At 54.0% G+C, this 18,243-nt stretch overlaps 1 protein-coding gene across 4 annotated transcripts in view; it reads left to right on the top strand.

Annotated features, from left to right (window-relative positions):
- The window catches only part of LOC118580752 (kielin cysteine rich BMP regulator), a 29,100-nt gene that overhangs the window by 8,951 nt on the left and 1,906 nt on the right, over positions 1-18,243 (top strand). Inside the window, exons 8-36 of one of the 4 annotated variants that reach the window (XM_036182688.1) lie at positions 382-470; positions 2,711-2,804; positions 2,936-3,015; positions 3,088-3,181; positions 3,480-3,565; positions 3,640-3,721; positions 3,903-4,055; positions 4,130-4,236; positions 4,311-4,404; positions 4,944-5,117; positions 5,217-5,299; positions 5,395-5,488; positions 5,563-5,751; positions 5,991-6,161; positions 8,595-8,771; positions 9,400-9,485; positions 9,714-9,804; positions 9,938-10,020; positions 10,109-10,202; positions 11,224-11,397; positions 11,635-11,717; positions 12,442-12,562; positions 14,205-14,284; positions 14,497-14,596; positions 15,870-16,012; positions 16,290-16,462; positions 16,543-16,654; positions 16,742-16,843; positions 17,464-17,628. In XM_036182688.1, coding sequence (XP_036038581.1) covers positions 382-470; positions 2,711-2,804; positions 2,936-3,015; positions 3,088-3,181; positions 3,480-3,565; positions 3,640-3,721; positions 3,903-4,055; positions 4,130-4,236; positions 4,311-4,404; positions 4,944-5,117; positions 5,217-5,299; positions 5,395-5,488; positions 5,563-5,751; positions 5,991-6,161; positions 8,595-8,771; positions 9,400-9,485; positions 9,714-9,804; positions 9,938-10,020; positions 10,109-10,202; positions 11,224-11,397; positions 11,635-11,717; positions 12,442-12,562; positions 14,205-14,284; positions 14,497-14,596; positions 15,870-16,012; positions 16,290-16,462; positions 16,543-16,654; positions 16,742-16,843; positions 17,464-17,628 — 3,374 coding nt within the window. Of the gene's footprint in view, positions 1-381; positions 471-2,710; positions 2,805-2,935; positions 3,016-3,087; positions 3,182-3,479; positions 3,566-3,639; positions 3,722-3,902; positions 4,056-4,129; positions 4,237-4,310; positions 4,405-4,943; positions 5,118-5,216; positions 5,300-5,394; positions 5,489-5,562; positions 5,752-5,990; positions 6,162-8,594; positions 8,772-9,399; positions 9,491-9,713; positions 9,805-9,937; positions 10,021-10,108; positions 10,203-11,223; positions 11,398-11,634; positions 11,718-12,441; positions 12,563-14,204; positions 14,285-14,476; positions 14,597-15,869; positions 16,013-16,289; positions 16,463-16,542; positions 16,655-16,741; positions 16,867-17,463; positions 17,629-18,243 lie in introns of those variants that run through there. The other 3 variants (XM_036182690.1, XM_036182691.1, XM_036182692.1) reach the window with 3 other exon arrangements.

Raw genomic sequence — 18,243 nt, forward strand, 5'->3', positions numbered from 1 at the left:
CTAGGAAAGGCACGGAAGAGCAGGCTGAGAGGCAATGGGGACTCCCCCCACCCCCAACCCCCACGCCTGGGGCATTGAGAGTCTCTGAGAGTCTAGACCAGTGGTTCTCAACATGTGGGTCACAACCCAATTGATGACCTTCTATCTCCAAAAATATTTACATTATGATTCATAACAGTAGCAAAGTTACAGTTATGGAGTATCAATGAAAATACTTTTGTAGTTGGGGGTCACCACAACAAGAGGACTGTATTGAAGGGCCCGCAGCATTAGGAAGGTTGAGAACCACTGATCTAGACAGAGGTGAGAACATGAGAGGAGAGTGGAGAGCTAGGCAAGATGGGGCCCAGGAAGATTCCCATTCCCTGTTCTCTGTCCCAGGCCCAGGCTGCACAGACGGTAACTTTCACAGGGACCATGGCCAGGAGTGGACTGCGCCTGGAGACCCCTGCCGCATCTGCCGATGCCTGGTGAGTCCTGGGGCCACCCTTGGACTGTCCCTCACTCTGCCTGCCACCGGGCCTGCTGGATTCTTGATTTCATTCTATGGGCCACATCCGTGGGCCCCGAGAAGAGACAGAGACAGAGACGGTTGTATTTTGGGCCCTGTGAGCACGCAACCTGGTGGGCTTGCCTGTTCGCCGCTCTGTTTAGCAGGCTGGTCGTTTTAGCTCAAGAAGTTCATGGGTGGGTGGAGAGCCAGTAGGGCAGGGCATGCTGGGTGGTCGGAGCTCCAGAGGGAGAGGAATACAGTCGCAATTGCAACAGTCAATCCTGTGATACCAGGGCCCTTAAGATGTGGCTGGCCAGAACTGCTGTGGGCTAGATGTGGTGGCAGATGGCTTTTTTGTTTTGTTTTTGTTTTTTTTTTGAGCTGAGGATCGAACCCAGGGCCTTGCGCTTGCTAGGCAAGTCCTCTACCATTGAGCTAAATCCCCAACCCATTGTTTTGTTTTTTTATTTGTTTTTTTCGAGACAGGGTTTCTCTGTGTAGCTTTGCACCTTTCCTGGAACTAGCTTTGGAGACCAGGCTGGCCTCGAACTCACAGAGATCCGCCTCCCGAGTGCTGGGATCAAAGGCGTGTGCCACCACCGCCCAGCTGGCAAATGGCTTTAATCTCAGCATTTAGGAGGCAGAGACAGGACATTCATGAATTTGAGGCTAGCCTGGCTACATAGTAAGACCCTGTCTGGAAGTAGTTACATCTGCCTGTGATCCCAGTTCTTAGGAGGCTGAAGCAGGAAGATCATGACTATGTGGACAGCGTAGGTTATGCAGTGAGACCGTGTTACAACTGTCCTCCCTCAAAACCAGCCAGCCAACCAACCAACCAACACAAAACAAATAAAAAACCCACAAAAAGCGAAGAGCAGCACAGTAGGATGAAAAAGAAATGCAAAATATCTCATTCATACTCTGTGTTGATCATGTGTTGAAATACTATTTTACATGTGGTAGGTAAATAGATTATAATATGAAATTTATTTTCTTTGTTTCCTTTTATGTTTCAAAAGTTGGCCTTGGAAAAATAATTTACAGGGCTTAATGTGGCTTGTGCTATCTTGTTCTTCTGAAGCTTGGCTCTAGATCTTCATGGGTGGGGGTGCTGTTCAACTAGGCCTTAAGGGGAAGTGGGGAGAGAGGCCCTGGGAATGGGCAAAGGGCAAAGTCGGAACAAGTTTTAAGCACCAGCTTTCTGAGGTAGATGCCCAGCTACACTTTTCATTTCAACCCACAAGCCCCTGAGCAGTGGACTACTATTGTCTATTTGTTTCCAGATAGGTAGACTGAGTCACAGGTAGCTAAGTAACATGCTAGGTTGTCCATCTGTGCCAGCTTCCTAAGGCTTCTGTAATTGAGGATTATACACTAAGTGACTTACAACCACACAAATATACTCCATGTTTCTGGAGGCCAGAGATCGAAGACCAAGGTGTGGCAGATTTGGTTTGCGTAGATGGCTGTGAAAGAGAAGTTTTTGTGCCTTTTTCCTGGCTTCTCATAATTGCTGCCATTCTTTGGCTTCTATAGCATCCAAGTCTTTTTTAAAGATTTTATTTTTCATTTATTAAAACTTTTTTTTTTTGAGACAGTCTCACTGTATAGACCAGGCTGGCCTTGAACTCACAGAGATCCGCCTGCTTCTGCCTCTCAAGAACTGGCATTAAAGGCCTGCGCCACCCCAGCTGGCCTCATTTTTCTTTTTTAATTATGTGGATACATGTGTGTCTGAGTGTGGGTTTGTGCACGTGAGTGCAGTCCCCATGATGCCCATTGACAACAGGTCCTTTGGCGCTGGAGTCCCAGGTGGCTGGGGCCACCACTTCCTCTCCAGTAGCAGGAAACACTCTTAACTGCTGAGCTGTCCCTCAGCCAGCCTCAACATCCAAATCTGGTTTTATCTTGTGGCATTCTCCCTATGTGAGTCTGAGCTCCCCTTTATATAGGGATGCTAAGTCATAGTGGGTTAGAGGAATGGCCTGCTCCAGTAATACCTCATTAACTAACTACATCTTCACCAACTCTGTTTCCAAAGAGAAAATATTCTGAGGCACTCGGGGCAACCACTTAAACATATGAACCTTGGGGGTGAGGGATGCATTGCATCCCATAGGAACATGCAGTGAGTGGACGGCTGGGATTTGAATGGCATTTCTGTTTCTTGGCTGAACCCTGGGGGTGGGTCTTCCCTTTGCCTTCCCTTGCTAGGAGGGCCACATCCAATGCCGCCAGCGGGAGTGTGCCAGCCTGTGTCCATACCCTGCCAGGCCCCTTCCAGGCACCTGCTGCCCAGTGTGTGATGGTGAGTCAGGAGTCGGGAGTGGAACAGGGGCCCTAGAGAGTTCAGGAGGGCTGACGGCAGCCCAGCATGAGTTATCTGGACTGGGGTGGTGAGTTTCCCCTGAAGAACATCTGAGCACGTTTTCCCAATAGGCTGTTTCCTAAATGGGCGGGAGCACAGCAGTGGGGAGCCCGTGGACTCCCAGGACCTCTGTTCCAGCTGCCGCTGTGCTGTGAGTATGGCTGCCTGTCAGGGAGGGCCTGGCTTCAGGGTCTGTTCCCTGCTGACTGGGCCCTGTTGGCAGAATGGGAGTGTCCAGTGTGAGCCTCTGCCCTGCCCACCTGCACCCTGCAGATACCCGGGCAGGATTCCCGGGCAATGCTGCCCTGTCTGTGATGGTGAGTGGGGGCAGGGTCACCATTCACCACGCAAGGGGCAAGCACCGACTAGGGACAGGCTCTGGATGATGGTGAGCTTTGCTTCCCTGCACCTATGCCCCTACCCAATAGCCGAGTCCTCACCTCACCTCTCGTGGCACACATCTCTGTGGTGTGTGTGTGGTGGGTGCAGGCAGGGCCTCCTAGAGGACATGCCTAGGTGATCTTCCTCAAGGCGGGGATAATATGCCTTGGGGTGGCATGATGCTTTCTGCTCAGCCACTAGTACTATCCCCCAGAGCCCTGTCCTCCTGTCCAGGCTGTCAATACCAGGGACATGAATATCAGAGCCAGGAGACCTTCACCCTCCAAGAGAACGGCCACTGCCTTCGGTGCGCCTGCCAGGTGAGTGAGTGGGCCCACCTTCTGCCCTGGTCTGTGGCACTCCTTAAGGGCCTCTCACTTGGCCCTCTTCCTAGGCCGGTGAAGTATCCTGTGAAGAACAGGACTGCCCGGTCACCCCTTGTGCACAGTCTGCTTCTGGCCCCCAGCTCTGCTCAGGTGTGTATGGGGTGGGGTTCAGGGGAGAACTGTACCCCAATAACGAGGGTCTACCAAGTATCTCAGGGTTTGTTCAGAGGCTATGGTGGCATGTAAATCAGGGCCCCCATGGGCTGGGAAGGACAGATGAAGATGTTTAGGTTGCCATGGTGACAGACACCCCCCCCCCCCCTTGCTGTAGCCTGCGTGCTCAATGGTGAGGAGTTTGCTGAGGGGATCCAGTGGGAGCCGGATGGGCAGCCTTGCACCACCTGTTCCTGCCAAGATGGAGTGCCTGTGTGTAGGGCTGTGCTTTGCTCTCCGGTACCCTGCCAGCATCCTGCCCAGCCACCTGGTGAGTGCCCTGCCAGATCTCATCTTTCTTCACTGGCTTTGACCAGCCCCCCTTGACCAGCCTGTCCCACCCAGGTACCTGCTGTCCTAGCTGTGAGAGCTGTACCTACTATGGCCTAGTGTATGCCAACGGGCAGAACTTCACAGATGTGGACAACCCTTGTCATACCTGCCACTGTGAGGTACATTCCCGGCCTGAAAGCTGCCTGCAGAGCCCCTCCTGGGCCCTCTCCCACTGTCCCTTCCCTGCTCCCAGGATGGGACTGTGAGGTGTTCCTCGGTCAGCTGTCCTCCCACAACCTGTGCTAAGCCCCAGAACGGACCAGGCCAGTGCTGCCCCAAGTGCCCAGGTATGTGTTTACTGTGTCTGACTGGCCTGAGGACAAGGACTCCGTTGTCACACAGCCAGGTGGGACCAACAGCTATCTTCCAAAGCTATGCTTTCAGAACTGTTTTTGGTCCTAAGAACTCTACAGAACTCAAGAAGGGCAGGGGGTGGGGGATAAAGGCTTGGTATCCTTTTGTGTTACCAGACCACCCTTCTCTGAGACCCTACATTCCTCTCAGATAACACAGGTTCCTGCAATTCTGGTGCATGGGGCATGGTCCCTGCATGCATGGATCCGTGTCCTAGGCACATGCTTGTGTAAGCTCTCTTTAGCCTCCTCAGAGACACACATCCATCTCCATCTGCTAGTAAAGGAACTCACAATTTTCACACCAGTGAGAGAGAGATGTGTTGCTACCCCAGCCCCCTTCCTCCTCTCCCTGATTGGAGACAGCCTCCAAACTGGCTCTTCTCGGTTAATGTGGTGGCTCTGGGTTCTGGGAGCATTGGCGGCACCGTCAGCCTCTTCCTGAACTGCCGTCTCCACTATCTGCTGCCCAGACTGCGTCTTGGGGACACAGGTGTTTGTGGATGGAGAGCGCTTCCCTCATCCAAGAGACCCCTGCCAGGAGTGCCATTGTCAGGAAGGCCAGGCTCGCTGCCAGCCCCGTGCCTGCCCCAGCGCCCCTTGTGGTCACCCTCTGTCCAGCACCTGCTGCAGGACAGACTGCCAAGGTGAGATCGCTGGGCTGCGGGAGGGGTGCACCTGGCGCGGAGAACTCCCCAACAGGTACTTACCCTGGGGACAGCGGCCCATAGCTGCCCCCTCTTCAGGCTGTGCCTTTGGTGGGAAAGAATACCCCAACGGAGCGGACTTCCCTCACCCCACCGACCCGTGTCGCCTGTGTCGCTGTCTGGTGAGTGTGTGACCCGGAGGAAAGGGGAGGTGCGTAAGGGGTGGGGACCACTTCGCACTAATCCGACTGGGCTCCATCTGTCTGTCCATCCGCAGAGCGGCAACGTACAGTGCCTGGCGCGTCGCTGTCCGCCGCTGTCCTGTCCCGAGCCAGTCCTGCCCCCGGGAGGATGCTGCCCGCAGTGCCGAGGTAGGCACCGCTCCCTCCGGCGCCCCTCCCCGCGGCTCCTCCTGCCCCTCGTGCGTGACACACTCTCTCCGCAGACGTCCCTGCTGGCTGCCCACGGTCAGGGGATGCGGTCCCCGCCCGCCACCAGGAGCACTTTTTCCCATCGGGAGACCCCTGCAGCCGCTGCCTCTGCCTGGACGGCTCGGTGTCCTGCCAGCGACTGCCCTGCCCGCCCGCGCCCTGCGCCCACCCGCGCCAGGGCCCCTGCTGCCCCTCCTGCGATGGTATCTCCTCTGTGGATACCCTTCGAGATCCGGTGGCACCCCCTACCCCGCTTTGCCATCCGCTACCCCTCTCCCAGCCTTGATGACCCTGCTCCCCACTGTGCCTTCCCAGGGGTCCTCCTTCCTCGGAGGACGGGTCTCTCCTGCCTGGGGACTATAATAAGAATGTGAGGAACAGGTCCAATTGCAGGGTCTGGCCGCCAGCCACCAGGGTTCCCGGTCCCTGCTCTTCCCCCTAGGCTGCCTGTATCAGGGGAAGGAGTTTGCCAGTGGGGAGCGCTTCCCATCTCCTAGCATCGCGTGCCACGTGTGCCTCTGTTGGGAGGGCAGCGTCAAGTGCCAGCCCAGGGCTTGTGCCCCTGCTCCATGTCCCTTCCCCACCAGGGAAGACTGCTGCCCCACCTGTAACAGTGAGTTGGGGATTGGGGGCAACAGGACACACTGCTGGGGCGGGAGGGGTGCTGGTGCGAGAGCCCATCAAAATAGTAAAACAACGTTTGCTGTAAGGAAAAGGGGAGGCGGTGGTGCAGTTCGAAGCCAGTACAGAGAGACTCCCAACAGCCAGGGCGACACAGAGAAACCTTATCAGGAAAAACAAATGAACACACTCGGCTAGCCCGGTGGTGATGGCGCACGCCTTTAATCCCAGCACTCGGGAGGCAGAGGCAGGTGGATCTCTGTGAGTTCGAGGCTCAGCCTGGGCTACAGAGTGAGTTTCAGGCAAGGGGCAAAGCTACACAGAGAAACCCTGTCTCGAAAAACCAAAAAAGAAAAAACAAACAAATAACAACAACAACAACAACAACAAAACCCAAATGAACACAACAACAAAGTCCTGTGCTGATGCCTGCGTTTTCTCCTGTCCTTGAAACAATTAGGAGTGTGAACTTGGGCAAAGGACCAAATCCCATCCGGCCTAATTTTTAACTCCTTTTTTCCCCTCACTCCGTGTCACTCTTGCATTATCTCAGTAATCTTTATTTTTTGAGACAGGGTCTCATGTCGCCCATGTTGACCTCCAGTTTGCTATATAGCAGAGGATGACCTTTGCCCCCTCCTCCTTCCTCCCAAATGCTGGGAACAGGCTGTAACCAGCAAACCCAATCTATTTTAGCATCTTCTACCAAATGCAATTTTATTTATTTAGTGCCTTTCTTCATATGAACATACTAGTTATGTAGTTGGAGGTCAGAGGACAACTGTCAGGAATCGGTTCCCTTCCCACCAGTTCCCTGGGATTGAACTCAGATTATCAGGCATGATAAAGTCCTTACCTACTGAGCCATCTCACCAGCCCCCAGAGCGACTAAATGAAAAAATTAGACTTGCCACAAATAGGAGATTTTACCATTAAAATGAATACAGTTAAAGCACAATGCTGCTAAATTCTACCTGGGTGTGGGGGCTCATGCATGTGATCCTAGGACTGAGGAGGTTTAGACTGCAAGATCAGGAGTTCAAGGCCAACCTCAGCAATATGAGATCCTGTTTCAAAAACTTTATCTATCTATCTATCTATCTATCTATCTATCCACATATGACATATATGTCATATGACGTGTGTATGTGCATTCAACTCTAAACTCTTAATTTTGTGTGTATGAGTCTACTTTATGTGTATGGGTGTGTAGAGTCCAAGCACTATCATGCTCTGCCTTTTTTATTTGAGACAAAGTCTCTTACTGAACCCCCTGAGCTAAACTGGCTGGCAGCCAGAAAGTCCCAGTGGCCTTCTGGTCTCTGTCCCCACTGAGCTGGGATTGTAGGTGTGTGGGCAGCCCTGTTTGGCCCTTTACTTGATTACAGGGAGCTGAGCTCAGGTCCTTGTTCATGTGCAAATCTTTCTGAGCCACTGAGCCACCTCTTTCCCCTCCCCTCCAGTGTGTAACTGAGGTGGCCTTGAACTCCTAATCATCCTGCCTCCACTTTTCAGGTGCTGGGATTAGAGGTGTGTGTTATTGCACCCCATTCACCTGGTTAGGTTTTTGTTGCTGTTTGTTTGTTTTTTTAGATGTGTTTATTTTAGTTTGTGTTGAGTATGAGTGTTTTGCCTGCATGTATGTCTGTGTACCATGTGTGTGCCTAATGCCCTCAGAAGTCAGAAGAGGGCATCAGATCCCCTGGAGCTGGAGTTATAGATGATCATGAGCCACCATGTGGGTGCTGGGAATTGGAACCCGGTCCCCTGCAAGAGCAACAAGTGCTCTTAACTGCTGAGTCACCCCCTCCTTTTCTTTTTTTTTTTTTTTAATATTTATTTATTTATTATGTATACAGTGTTCTGCCTGCATGTATCCCCGTAGGGCAGAAGAGAATACCAGATCTCATTACAGATGGTTGGGAGCCACCATGTGGTTGCTGGGAATTGAACCCAGGACCTCTGGAAGAGCAGCTACTGCTCTTAACCTCTGAGCCATCTCTCCAGCCCCCCTCCTTTCCTTTTTAAGGGATGCAAGCAAAATGTCATAGAGGAGGGCAGAGCAGACTGTCCTCCTCCTTGACCAACCTAGGTGTGGCAGAGCATTGGAAAGGGGCTACCTTGAACCTACACCACTGCATCCCCGACTATAGTCTGGGAGAACTGTGCCCTCCAGCAGTGGCCTCCTGAGCATCTAACCCTTTGGCGGAACCTTGTGTGTTTTCCATATAGATGGACACTAGGATTTCTTGTAGGGTGCAGGGGAGGAAGCCCGCCCTTTGGCAGGTCCAAACCCCACCCCATCGAGGCTCCTTTACCAGAGCCTGGACCCAGCCACACCTCAAGACCCGCAGGTGCCAGGTCCAGCTCAGGGAATGACTGCTTTCCTCTCTCTGCCTTCCCCTTCGGTTCCCCTCTCTGACAGACTGTGAGTATCTGGGGGTATCCTATCTGAGCAGCCAGGAGTTCCCAGATCCCCGGGACCCCTGCAGCCTGTGCACCTGCCTTGGAGGCTTTGTGACTTGCACCCGCCAGCCCTGTGAACCTCCAGCCTGCAGCCACCCACTCATTGTACCTGAGCACTGCTGTCCAACCTGCCAGGGTAGGAGCCACCCACCCCCCCTCTTATTCCTGCGGGGGCTCCCTGGGGCTAGGCACCAGTGGTTTGTATACAGTTGAACCCTGTCAACTCAGCTTTGAGATAGACACACACAGATTCTCTTACCCCCAGAATCCCCATATGCACGATCTGCCCTCTTCTCTGTCCCCACTGTCACCTCACCAATTGGTCCCTTGTGTTCTAAGCTTTAAATTGTCTTGCTGCCTTCCTAAACTGTCACCCTCTTGAAAACTGTCCAGTGGTTCCTGAGTCACCAACCAGGATGGGCAGCTTTTCCAGGCCACCCCCTTTGACCCAGCCCACTGGCCACATATCCAGGCTGCCTGTGCCACCCTGTCCTCTCCCATGCAGGCAGGACATTCTCCTTGGTCTTTCATGTCCACTGTCTTCCAGCCTCTTCATGCATGCAAATCTCTGTGCAAAATCCTGCAGCCCTGATGATAGCTTTCCTCACACACACACCCTTCCCTGCCCCTCTCTGCTACACTAGCTCTAGCTCAGCTGTGTGTGTGTGTGTGTGTGTGTGTGTGTGTGTGTGTGTGTGTTCATGCATGTGACAGGGGAGGGCTCTGTTGACAGTGGCCCACCCATCACATTCCCGCTCTGCCAGGATGCCTGTACCATGGGATCACTGCTGCCCTTGGAGAGACCCTTCCTGATCCTCTTGACCCCACCTGCTCCCTCTGCACCTGCCAGGTGAGGTGAATATTTGGGGTTTTGGCATCTTCTCGTTCCTTACCGTCCTCTCTGGCCTGGAAGGAGTTGTCTGCACCTAGGTTGCAATAAACATATAGGGTGGGGTCAGGTCTCTCTGGAAGAGGGGATCGGGCCTTATAAGCTCAATAGGGTACCTGCCAAGCTGGTAGTGCAGCCTGATTGGAAGGTGACATGGAAGTCCACGTAACCATGCGATCTCCCCCCCAGGAAGGTTCTATGCGCTGTCAAAAGAAACCGTGTCCTCCGGCTCTCTGCACCCACCCCTCTCCAGGCCCCTGCTTCTGCCCTGTTTGCCGCAGTAAGCATAGTTTGCCTGTACCTTTCCATGTGCCTAGCACCTGGGCCCGCCTCCCCCCCTCCCATCCTTCTGCCAGGTCTGAGGTAGGCCAGGGTGGCACAGACCCACCCCACAGAAAGTGCGTCTCCCATAGGCTGCGTCTCTCAGGGCCGGGAGCACCAAGATGGGGAGGAATTTGAGGGACCAGAGGGCAGCTGTGAGCACTGCCGCTGTTGGGTATGTAGTAACGAGGCTGAGCAAGGGTGGCCCGAGTTCTGGGTCCAAGCCTCCATGGCAAGTCCCGACCTGCATCTCCTGTCTGCAGGCTGGCCAGGTCAGCTGTGTGAGGCTTCAGTGCCCGCCCCTGCCCTGCTTGCTTCAGGTCACAGAGCCAGGGAGCTGTTGTCCTCGATGCACAGGTACCCAGCCTCGTACCCACGCTTCACCCCCTGACCCTGTAACCTTCCCTTTACCCCTCCCATGCCCCAATTCCTGGCTTAATCCACATTCAGCCTTTCTCTTCCCAGATCAACATGCCCTTAGTAGGCTCACTAGATTCCTCTCGGTGCAGTCTCTCTCCCTATTTCAGTAGTAATAATAATGATTAATAACACTTATTGGAACTGTATATACAGTGTACCAGACCCCACACACACACATACACATCTCATTTTAAGAACAGAGAGCTATCTTAGCTAGATATGTTGTCCTCACTGCCATTTTTTATTACATTTATTCATTGATTTTGGTTGGGGATCAGAGGACAATTTATGGGAGTCCTTTTTTCCCTTTACCATGTGGGCCCCAGGGATCCAACTCAGGTTGTCCAGCTTGGTGGCAAGTGCGTTTATTGGCTAAGCCATCTCCCTGGTCCTTTTCTTCCTACTTTTTAAGGATGAGAAAAGGAGGCACAAAGAGGTAACATAATTTTCCTGGCCACTCAGCTTGCAGGTAGCAAGGTCAAGATGTACATTCTGGCCTCTGGCTCCAGAATCTCAGCCTTTCTCCGACAGTCTGCTGCCCCTCCCCCCACCCTGTGTAACCCAGAAACCACCTTGCCTTGTAAACAAGACAGGACAGATATAATCCCCACTGGATACAGGAGAAGACCGAGGCTTGGAGGGCTACATGGGGTGCATGGGTAGTAATATAGCAGTACATGCCATGTGCATCTATTAAATGCCTGCTGCATACCAGCATTGCTCGATGGACTCCCATCAGCAGCACCTACTGCTTGCAACTTGATCAAACAAGCAGATGGCTCCCTACACCCCCACAGACATGAGTTCTGCCCTAGTCCAAATCCATGCCACACCCCTGCCATATCCACGCCACACCCCATCCTGATGCCCCCATATCTTGCTGACTGCAGGTGGGATTGGGGGGTTCAGATGTCCAGATCTCAGACTCAAAGCTTATACCTGCCTGTCTGGGACCCAGGCTGCCTCGCTCATGGGGAGGAACACCCTGAGGGTAGTAGCTGGGTGCCTGCCAACAGCCCCTGCTCCACCTGCGTGTGTCACAAGGGCGTCATCACCTGCGCCCAAGTCCAGTGTGTCAGCGCCTGCATCCGGCCCGAGCGGGGGCCCAGTGACTGCTGTCCTCGCTGTTCTGGTACTTGGAACCTGGCATGGGAGGGAGCCCTGGGCAGGGGGTGAGCACCTTCCTGCTTTTGTGCTGGGCTCGGTGGCAGGGGTGGGTGAGGGGGGCTCCAGGAGAAGTAGCCTTCAGTCTTGTACGCTCCTCAGCCCCAGGGTGGGAGACGGGAGCTGGAGGGTGGAGGAGCCCCCACCTGGCATTGCTCCCAGCCCCATGGTTCCTTGTTCTCCTGTGTTCTCATCTCACCCCAAGGCTGTGAGCATGAGGGCCGGAAGTATGAGCCTGGGGAGAGCTTCCAGCCTGGAGCAGACCCCTGTGAAGTGTGCATCTGTGAGGTAGGAGAGGACAGAGTTTGGGGCTGGCTACTTCATGGAGCAGGACCATAGGGATCAGATAACATGTGTCTTAGTCTCAGGACTAAGGTTGAGCTTGGCCAGTGGGGCTAGGTCTGGATTTAGACAGAGCACAAGGTCAGAACGGGGAGGCTGTCAATGGACCCCATGGCTGGTCTTTGGGGTGGTGGTGTTCAGGGGTAGTGAGCAACCCTGAAAACATGGAAAGTGTTTACATTCTACTTTAAAAGTAATGGTGAGGGCTGGGGATGTAGTTCAGTTGGTAAAGTGCTTGCCTAGTATGCCTAAAGCCCTTGGTTCAATCCTAAGCACCACCTAAACAGGGTAGGGTGACATATGTCAGTAATCCTAGCACTGGGGAGGTAGAGGCAGGAGGACCAGGAATTCAAAGCCAGCGTTGGCTACATGTCAAGTTTGAGGCCACCCTGGACTACATGAGACCCTGTCATCAAAAAAGAGATGAATGGTATCATGAGTTAGGAGACAGGCAGTGGGGTGGGGGTGGGGTATGAAGAGCGCCAAAGGGTTAAAGGTCACATGATGGTTGAGGCCCCAGTCAATTGAAAAAGTAAGGGGCATCATCTCCAAATTAAGAGCAAGGTGACATGCCCACAGTGCCTGAAGACAGCGGCGGGGCGGGGGATCCTGGCGTCCAGGAGCAGCTCATGGCCTTGGACTCACCTCTGCTCATTCATTCTTGCTGTAGCTGCAGCCTGAGAGGCCTCCCAGCCTTCACTGTCGCCGGCGGCAGTGCCCCAATCTGGTGGGCTGCCCACCAGGCCAGCTTCTGCCTCCTGGACCTCAGCATTGCTGCCCCACCTGTGCCCGTGAGTCCTACGATACAGGGTAGATAAACCAGGAGGGCAGGGCTGCACCCGTAGAGAAATGCTCGAAGAGCCAGCTAGCTCTCCCCTCTCACCTCAGCCCTCTCCTGACTCAAGTGTACTGTTTTGGAAGCTCTTGCCTAAGTGGTGAAGCCTGTTCCGCTCCTGCATGGGAAGCTGGCAGGGTCTGCTGGCCTCCGCTGCCAGGTGCGGTCTGTGGAACATCCTTCCCAGCAGGTGGCGCTGCAGGGTAGCAGTTGTCTGCAGGCTCTTCGGGAGCTGCAAGGCAGAGACCACAGCTTTGCTATGCACATTAGGGTCTTCCTGCATACAGACAGGATTCTCCGGTGGGGATTGCTTGCCCCTCTGTCCTCTTTTCAAGTTCTTATTGTAAAGACGTACAACTCTTGGGTAACATGCAGTTTACCACTTGGCTTTGTTTAAGTTACAGCTCAGGGGTATTCAGTACGTTCATGATGTTGTGAAACCATCCTGGCCTTCCATCGAGACGATACATTCTTATGGCACTGTTGTTGGGGGGTTTTGGCTTTTTGGGGGGTTCCCGCTACCAGTTCCCAAGTAAATCACACATGGGGGCTTATTCTTAATTATGAATGCCCGGCCTTAGCTTGGCTTGTTTCCACCCAGCTTTTCTTAACTTTAAGTTATCCCATCTACCTCCTGCCTCTGGGCTTTCCCCTTCTCTTGCTTCTGTAAATCTTACTCTTACTCCAAGGCTTGCAGTGTAGCTGGGTGGCTGGACCCTGGAGACCTCCTCCTTCTCTCTCGTTCCTAGATCTTTTTCTTCTCCCAGATGTCTCCTTCTATTTATTCTCTCTGCCTGCCGGCCCCGCCTATCCTTTCTCCTGCCTGGCTATTGGCCGTTCAGCTCTTTATTAGACCATCAGGTGTTTTAGACAGGCACAGTAACACAGCTTCACAGAGTTAGACAAATGCAACATAAACAAAAATAACACTTTAAAATAATGTTCTCCAACATAGCACTTGCTAGGATGAACTGCAAGGGTGAGAAGAAGACTCCTCTATTAAGCACCTAATGTATACCACACACTACTTGGTGCTTCTAATAAGCTGCATCTCATTTAATTTTCAGTGACACGTCAGGTAAAGTGGTATTATTCCCTTTTTACACGTGAAAAACGGAGACTCGGAGAAGTAGATGCATTTGTCCATCGAGTGTGGAGCCAGGACTGGAACCTGGGATGCCTCACTACCTCCCCCTTTGGCCAGATTATATGGAGGGAAGTAACAAGAATAGGCCAGGCAGCTTGGCCATGATCCAGGCTTGGTGACCTCAGGCTGAGGGAGCCACGCTAGGCCGGTTTCCAGCCCTCCCCGCTTAGTAGCAAAGTTCTCCCAAGAGGCTAACGACCCTTGCTTCAGCGGCACTTGTACTAAAATTGGGTTGGCGAATGACAGATACCATTGCTGTGGGGATTATCATGGCCCCTGTCGCAAGGATGACGTGCAAATCCGTGAATAATTCTGCTTTTTCTAGCTCATTGAGCTAACCTACAAAAACAAACACACACAAAACCCAGGAGGTCCAAACTTCTTTGTGCGGAGAGAGCTGGAACTGCGGTTTCTGACCCCTTCACCCCACGCTGGGTTCTTGCCTTCACAGAGGCGCTGAGTAACTGCACAGAGGGCCTGCTGGGGACTGAGCTGATGCCACCAGATCCCTGCTACACCTGCCAGTGTCAGGTGAGTCCTGCTATGGGACCCAGAGCCCCCTTTCTCCTGCCATGTGAGCTGTGGCTCACCGCCCCACATGGCTACTCCTCAGCTCTTGCCCACTCTGACATTTGCCCATTTGTCCTGAATGCCACTTCCTGCCTACACCCTACTCCCGACTCCGCCCCCACAACTCCATCAGATCTGCTGCTTTCTCCATAGCGCGTTTATAACCACAATAGGAGCTGACGTGGCTCTGTACTCACCGGGCTTGCCCTGAGCTCAGCTGTTCCCTCTCAGAGCACCACACCCCGCCTGGCAGCTGCTGCCCCATGTGTAAGGGTAAGTGGTCAGACTTGGTCTCCCCATCACAGAGGAGCCTGGGGATGGAGGAGGGAGGAAGGCTTGGCATGTGTGGGTGTCCTGAGGGCTGAAGGCAGAATGCAGCTTTCAACCTTTTGTAGAAATGGAGGAGCTACCCCCCCGCCCCGCGCTGGGCCAAAGAAATAGGGAATGAGGCCTGCATTCTCAAGCCTGAGGGTTTTTCAGGGGCCTCATGGACCCCAGACCCACAGAGGCATTGCACTTTGCAGTTGGGAGCTGGCCCGATAGAGGGTTCCAGGGACTGGCATTTCAGGTCTCCAGGACTCCATAATCAACCAGCCTGAGTGCAAGGCCTGATACCCACCAGACTTACCAGGCTTGCTGAGGGAGTTAACATCCTCAGGGTGCTTGTGGAATGGGGTGATGAGTTCTGAGAAGGGGGAGTGCCCTGGAAGGTCATCCAGTTTTCCTCCTTAGACTGGGCGATGGGAGCTTCCTGCAGGAGCATGGCAGATGGAGAGTTGGCAGGACCCCCGCAACACCTGCATTACCTGCACCTGTCATGTGACCTGGGGACAAGTGGATAGGTACAGGGAGGAGGGTCCAACCTCCACCAGCAAACATGGGCCGCATGAGTGGCAGCTGTACTGTTCTGGGTGAGGAGGGGGGCCTGGGCTTCATTCCCACCTGCACTGTTGGGGGCAGATAGAAGGGACAGATGGAAGAGACACTGCCCAAGTCCCTCCTCCGAAGGCCCACAGGAATTGCAACCTTGGTTCCTGCAGGAAATCCCTAAACAAGAGCATCTGTCTTCATTCATATTTGGAGTGTCACCTCAGGGAGTGTCAAGAGCGTTCCCATCCTTAGGGCTGGCTGGGGTGCCTAAAGTTGGCACCTGCTGTGAGCAACGCCAGGTGAGGGCTGTAATGATGGTCCGGAAGGGTGACAGCCGATCCCTTCTGTCTGCCCCTCAAGAACACCCCCTACAGTGCAGGTGGGAGTGAAGCCCAGGCCTTCCTCCTTATCCAGCACGACAATGCATCTACCACTGACATGGTCCCTATTTGCTGGTGGATGTTGGACCCTCCTCCTTTTATGCACCCGCTGGTCTCCAGGTTACATGACATGACAGGTGCAGGCAATGCAAATGTTGCAGGGGCCAACTCTCCATCTACCAGTCCCCTGCGGCGCTCCTCCACCACGCAGTCTGAGAAGGAGAAATGGATGTCCTTCCATCAGTACTGAAGTGTTTGAGGAGGGCACTGACCCTGTCTGTCTCATTTCCTCTCAGCTCCTACCCCGTCATGCATTCATCAGGGCCGCCAGGTAGCCTCTGGGGAACACTGGGCGGTGGACGCCTGCACCAGCTGCTCCTGCTTGGCTGGCACTGTGCGCTGCCAGAGCCAGCGCTGCAGTAAGCTCGCGTGTGGCCGGGTGAGTGTCTTGATCCAAGGTGGTAGGAAGTCGGGTGCTCAGGGCACTGCTATCCCAGAGCCACGCGAGGGGGCTTGGGCTGTTCTTGAGCTGTTAGTGGAGCCAGGGATGGTGCTGTTCCGGGAGTGACCACCAGAGGGTGTCCTGACCCGCTCTCAGTGAACCTGGGTTCAAGGGGTCGGAGAGAAGATGGGCGGATGCTCAGACGTCTGTGAGAGCCCGCTGAGACTTGACAAGGGAGTGTCCTGTGACTGACCGTGTTTGGGTCTGAGACCAGGATGAGGCTCCTGCCCTGAGTCCCGGCAGCTGCTGCCCCCGCTGTTTGCCCCGGCCGGCTTCCTGCATGGCCTTCGGAGACCCCCATTACCGCACCTTCGATGGCCGCCTGCTGCACTTCCAGGGCAGCTGCAGTTACGTGCTGGCCAAGGACTGCCAAGGCGAGGACTTCAGGTGTGCACCCTACTCCCTTCCCCCTGACACCTAAACCTGGCGCCTCTGACCTCTGGCACCCGGGCCCTTCCTCCCCATAGTGTGCACGTGACTAATGATGACCGGGGCCGGAGGGGTGTGGCCTGGACCCAAGAGGTAGCCGTGCTGTTGGGAACCGTGGCTGTGAGGCTGCTGCAGGGCAGGACAGTCATGGTGAGCCAAGGACCCAGGGAAGGTCAGTCCTGCAGAGTTCACCCGTCGGGCCCAACATGGCCCCTCCCTCCTCCCTCTCTTTTCCAGGTGAACCAGCACACGGCGACCTTGCCCTTCCTTCAGGAGCCTCTGCTGTACATTGAGCTTCGTGGTCACACTGTGATCCTGCATGCCCAGCCTGGGCTTCAGGTGTGGCCTGAGGGCAAAGCTGGGTAGGCCTGGGCGCCTACGCTTCCGTAACTACAAAGACAGGTGCCTGCTCCCACCCGCCCGGTGGAAGGAGAAAGCAGAAGCAGGGCTACAATCCTCAAAAAGCTCTGTCTGAGCCTGTTTTCACTCTTGGCTCAGCCATCCGTATACTGCGACTCTGGGCCTCAGTTTGCTTGTCTGTAAAGTGGGGAGTTGGTAGGAATGGGGAGGCTGTCAAGTGAGATGCTCTAGGTGGTCTCTGGAAAGGTGACTTGTTCTCTGCTTCCAACCAGAGTCACACCTTACAAACCCATGCTTGTGTGCATGTGATTCAGACTCTGACTGCATTGTACCTTCCTTAAGGCCAGGAGACAGTGATTCTCAGAAGTGGGTTTTGTTCTACCTGAAACCCAGTGGAAAGATGCCTGGGAATAGTGGGCAGCTCTCCCTACCACCCGTGTTTGGCCAGGCCACATAGCGATGTGTACAGGCTGGGGAAGTGGCCCTCCAGTGTGCACTGTACACCTGTCCATCCTGCAGCAGGCGGACTACCAAATCAGCACATGAGCTCCTTGGGGTCTCTCTCCTTCCCCTCTCCTAGTCCCAGGCCTCTCACACAGGTGCTGTGGGATGGGCAGTCCCAGGTGGAGGTGAGAGTTCCCAGCTCCTACCGGGGCCGGACTTGTGGTCTCTGTGGGAACTTCAATGGCTTTGCCCAGGATGATCTGCAGGGTCCAGATGGGAGGCTCCTGCCCACAGAGGCTGCATTTGGGAACAGCTGGAAGGTAAGTGACTTGGGAGCAAGAAGTTGGGGCAGGCTAGAGGAACTGGGCACAGGCCTTGCTGTGAAAAGGGACTCAAGGTAGATTTTTGGGGTTTTCATGGCAGCTGGAGGCTTAAAGCCTGTCTTGATTAATAGCGGAGGTAGGATGGTCTGTTGGAAGCCTCGTCACCTGAATCTCTAAAGCCCACTCTCACTCACTGGTTGTGTGACTTTGAACAAGCCATCCATCTACTCTAATCTTAGTTCATCTCAAAAAAGAGACGGTAAACACCTTTCTTTGCCTTTTGGTTGTATTTTTTGTTTTTGATTCAGGGTCTTGGTAGGGAGCCCATACTGGGCTCTAGCCTGTGACCCTCTTAACCCAGCTTCCATTGTACGGGATTATAGACCTGAGCGATGGACACTTTTGACTTCCTGTTTTGTTTTGAGAAAGGGTCTCAGGTAACCCAGTCTGTCCTTGAACTCTCCATGTAGCCTTGAACTCCATCTCTCTGTGTAACTAATGCTCCTGCCTCTGTCTCCCGAGTGCTGAGATTATAGGCATGCACCACCATCATGGGTTTTTGTAGGGGGCAGAGAATCAAACTCAGGGCACTCTTCCAGCTGTGTGGGCTAG

The sequence above is a fragment of the Onychomys torridus genome, chromosome 3 (genome assembly GCF_903995425.1).
Source record: "Onychomys torridus chromosome 3, mOncTor1.1, whole genome shotgun sequence".
Classification (NCBI taxonomy): Eukaryota; Metazoa; Chordata; class Mammalia; order Rodentia; family Cricetidae; genus Onychomys; species Onychomys torridus.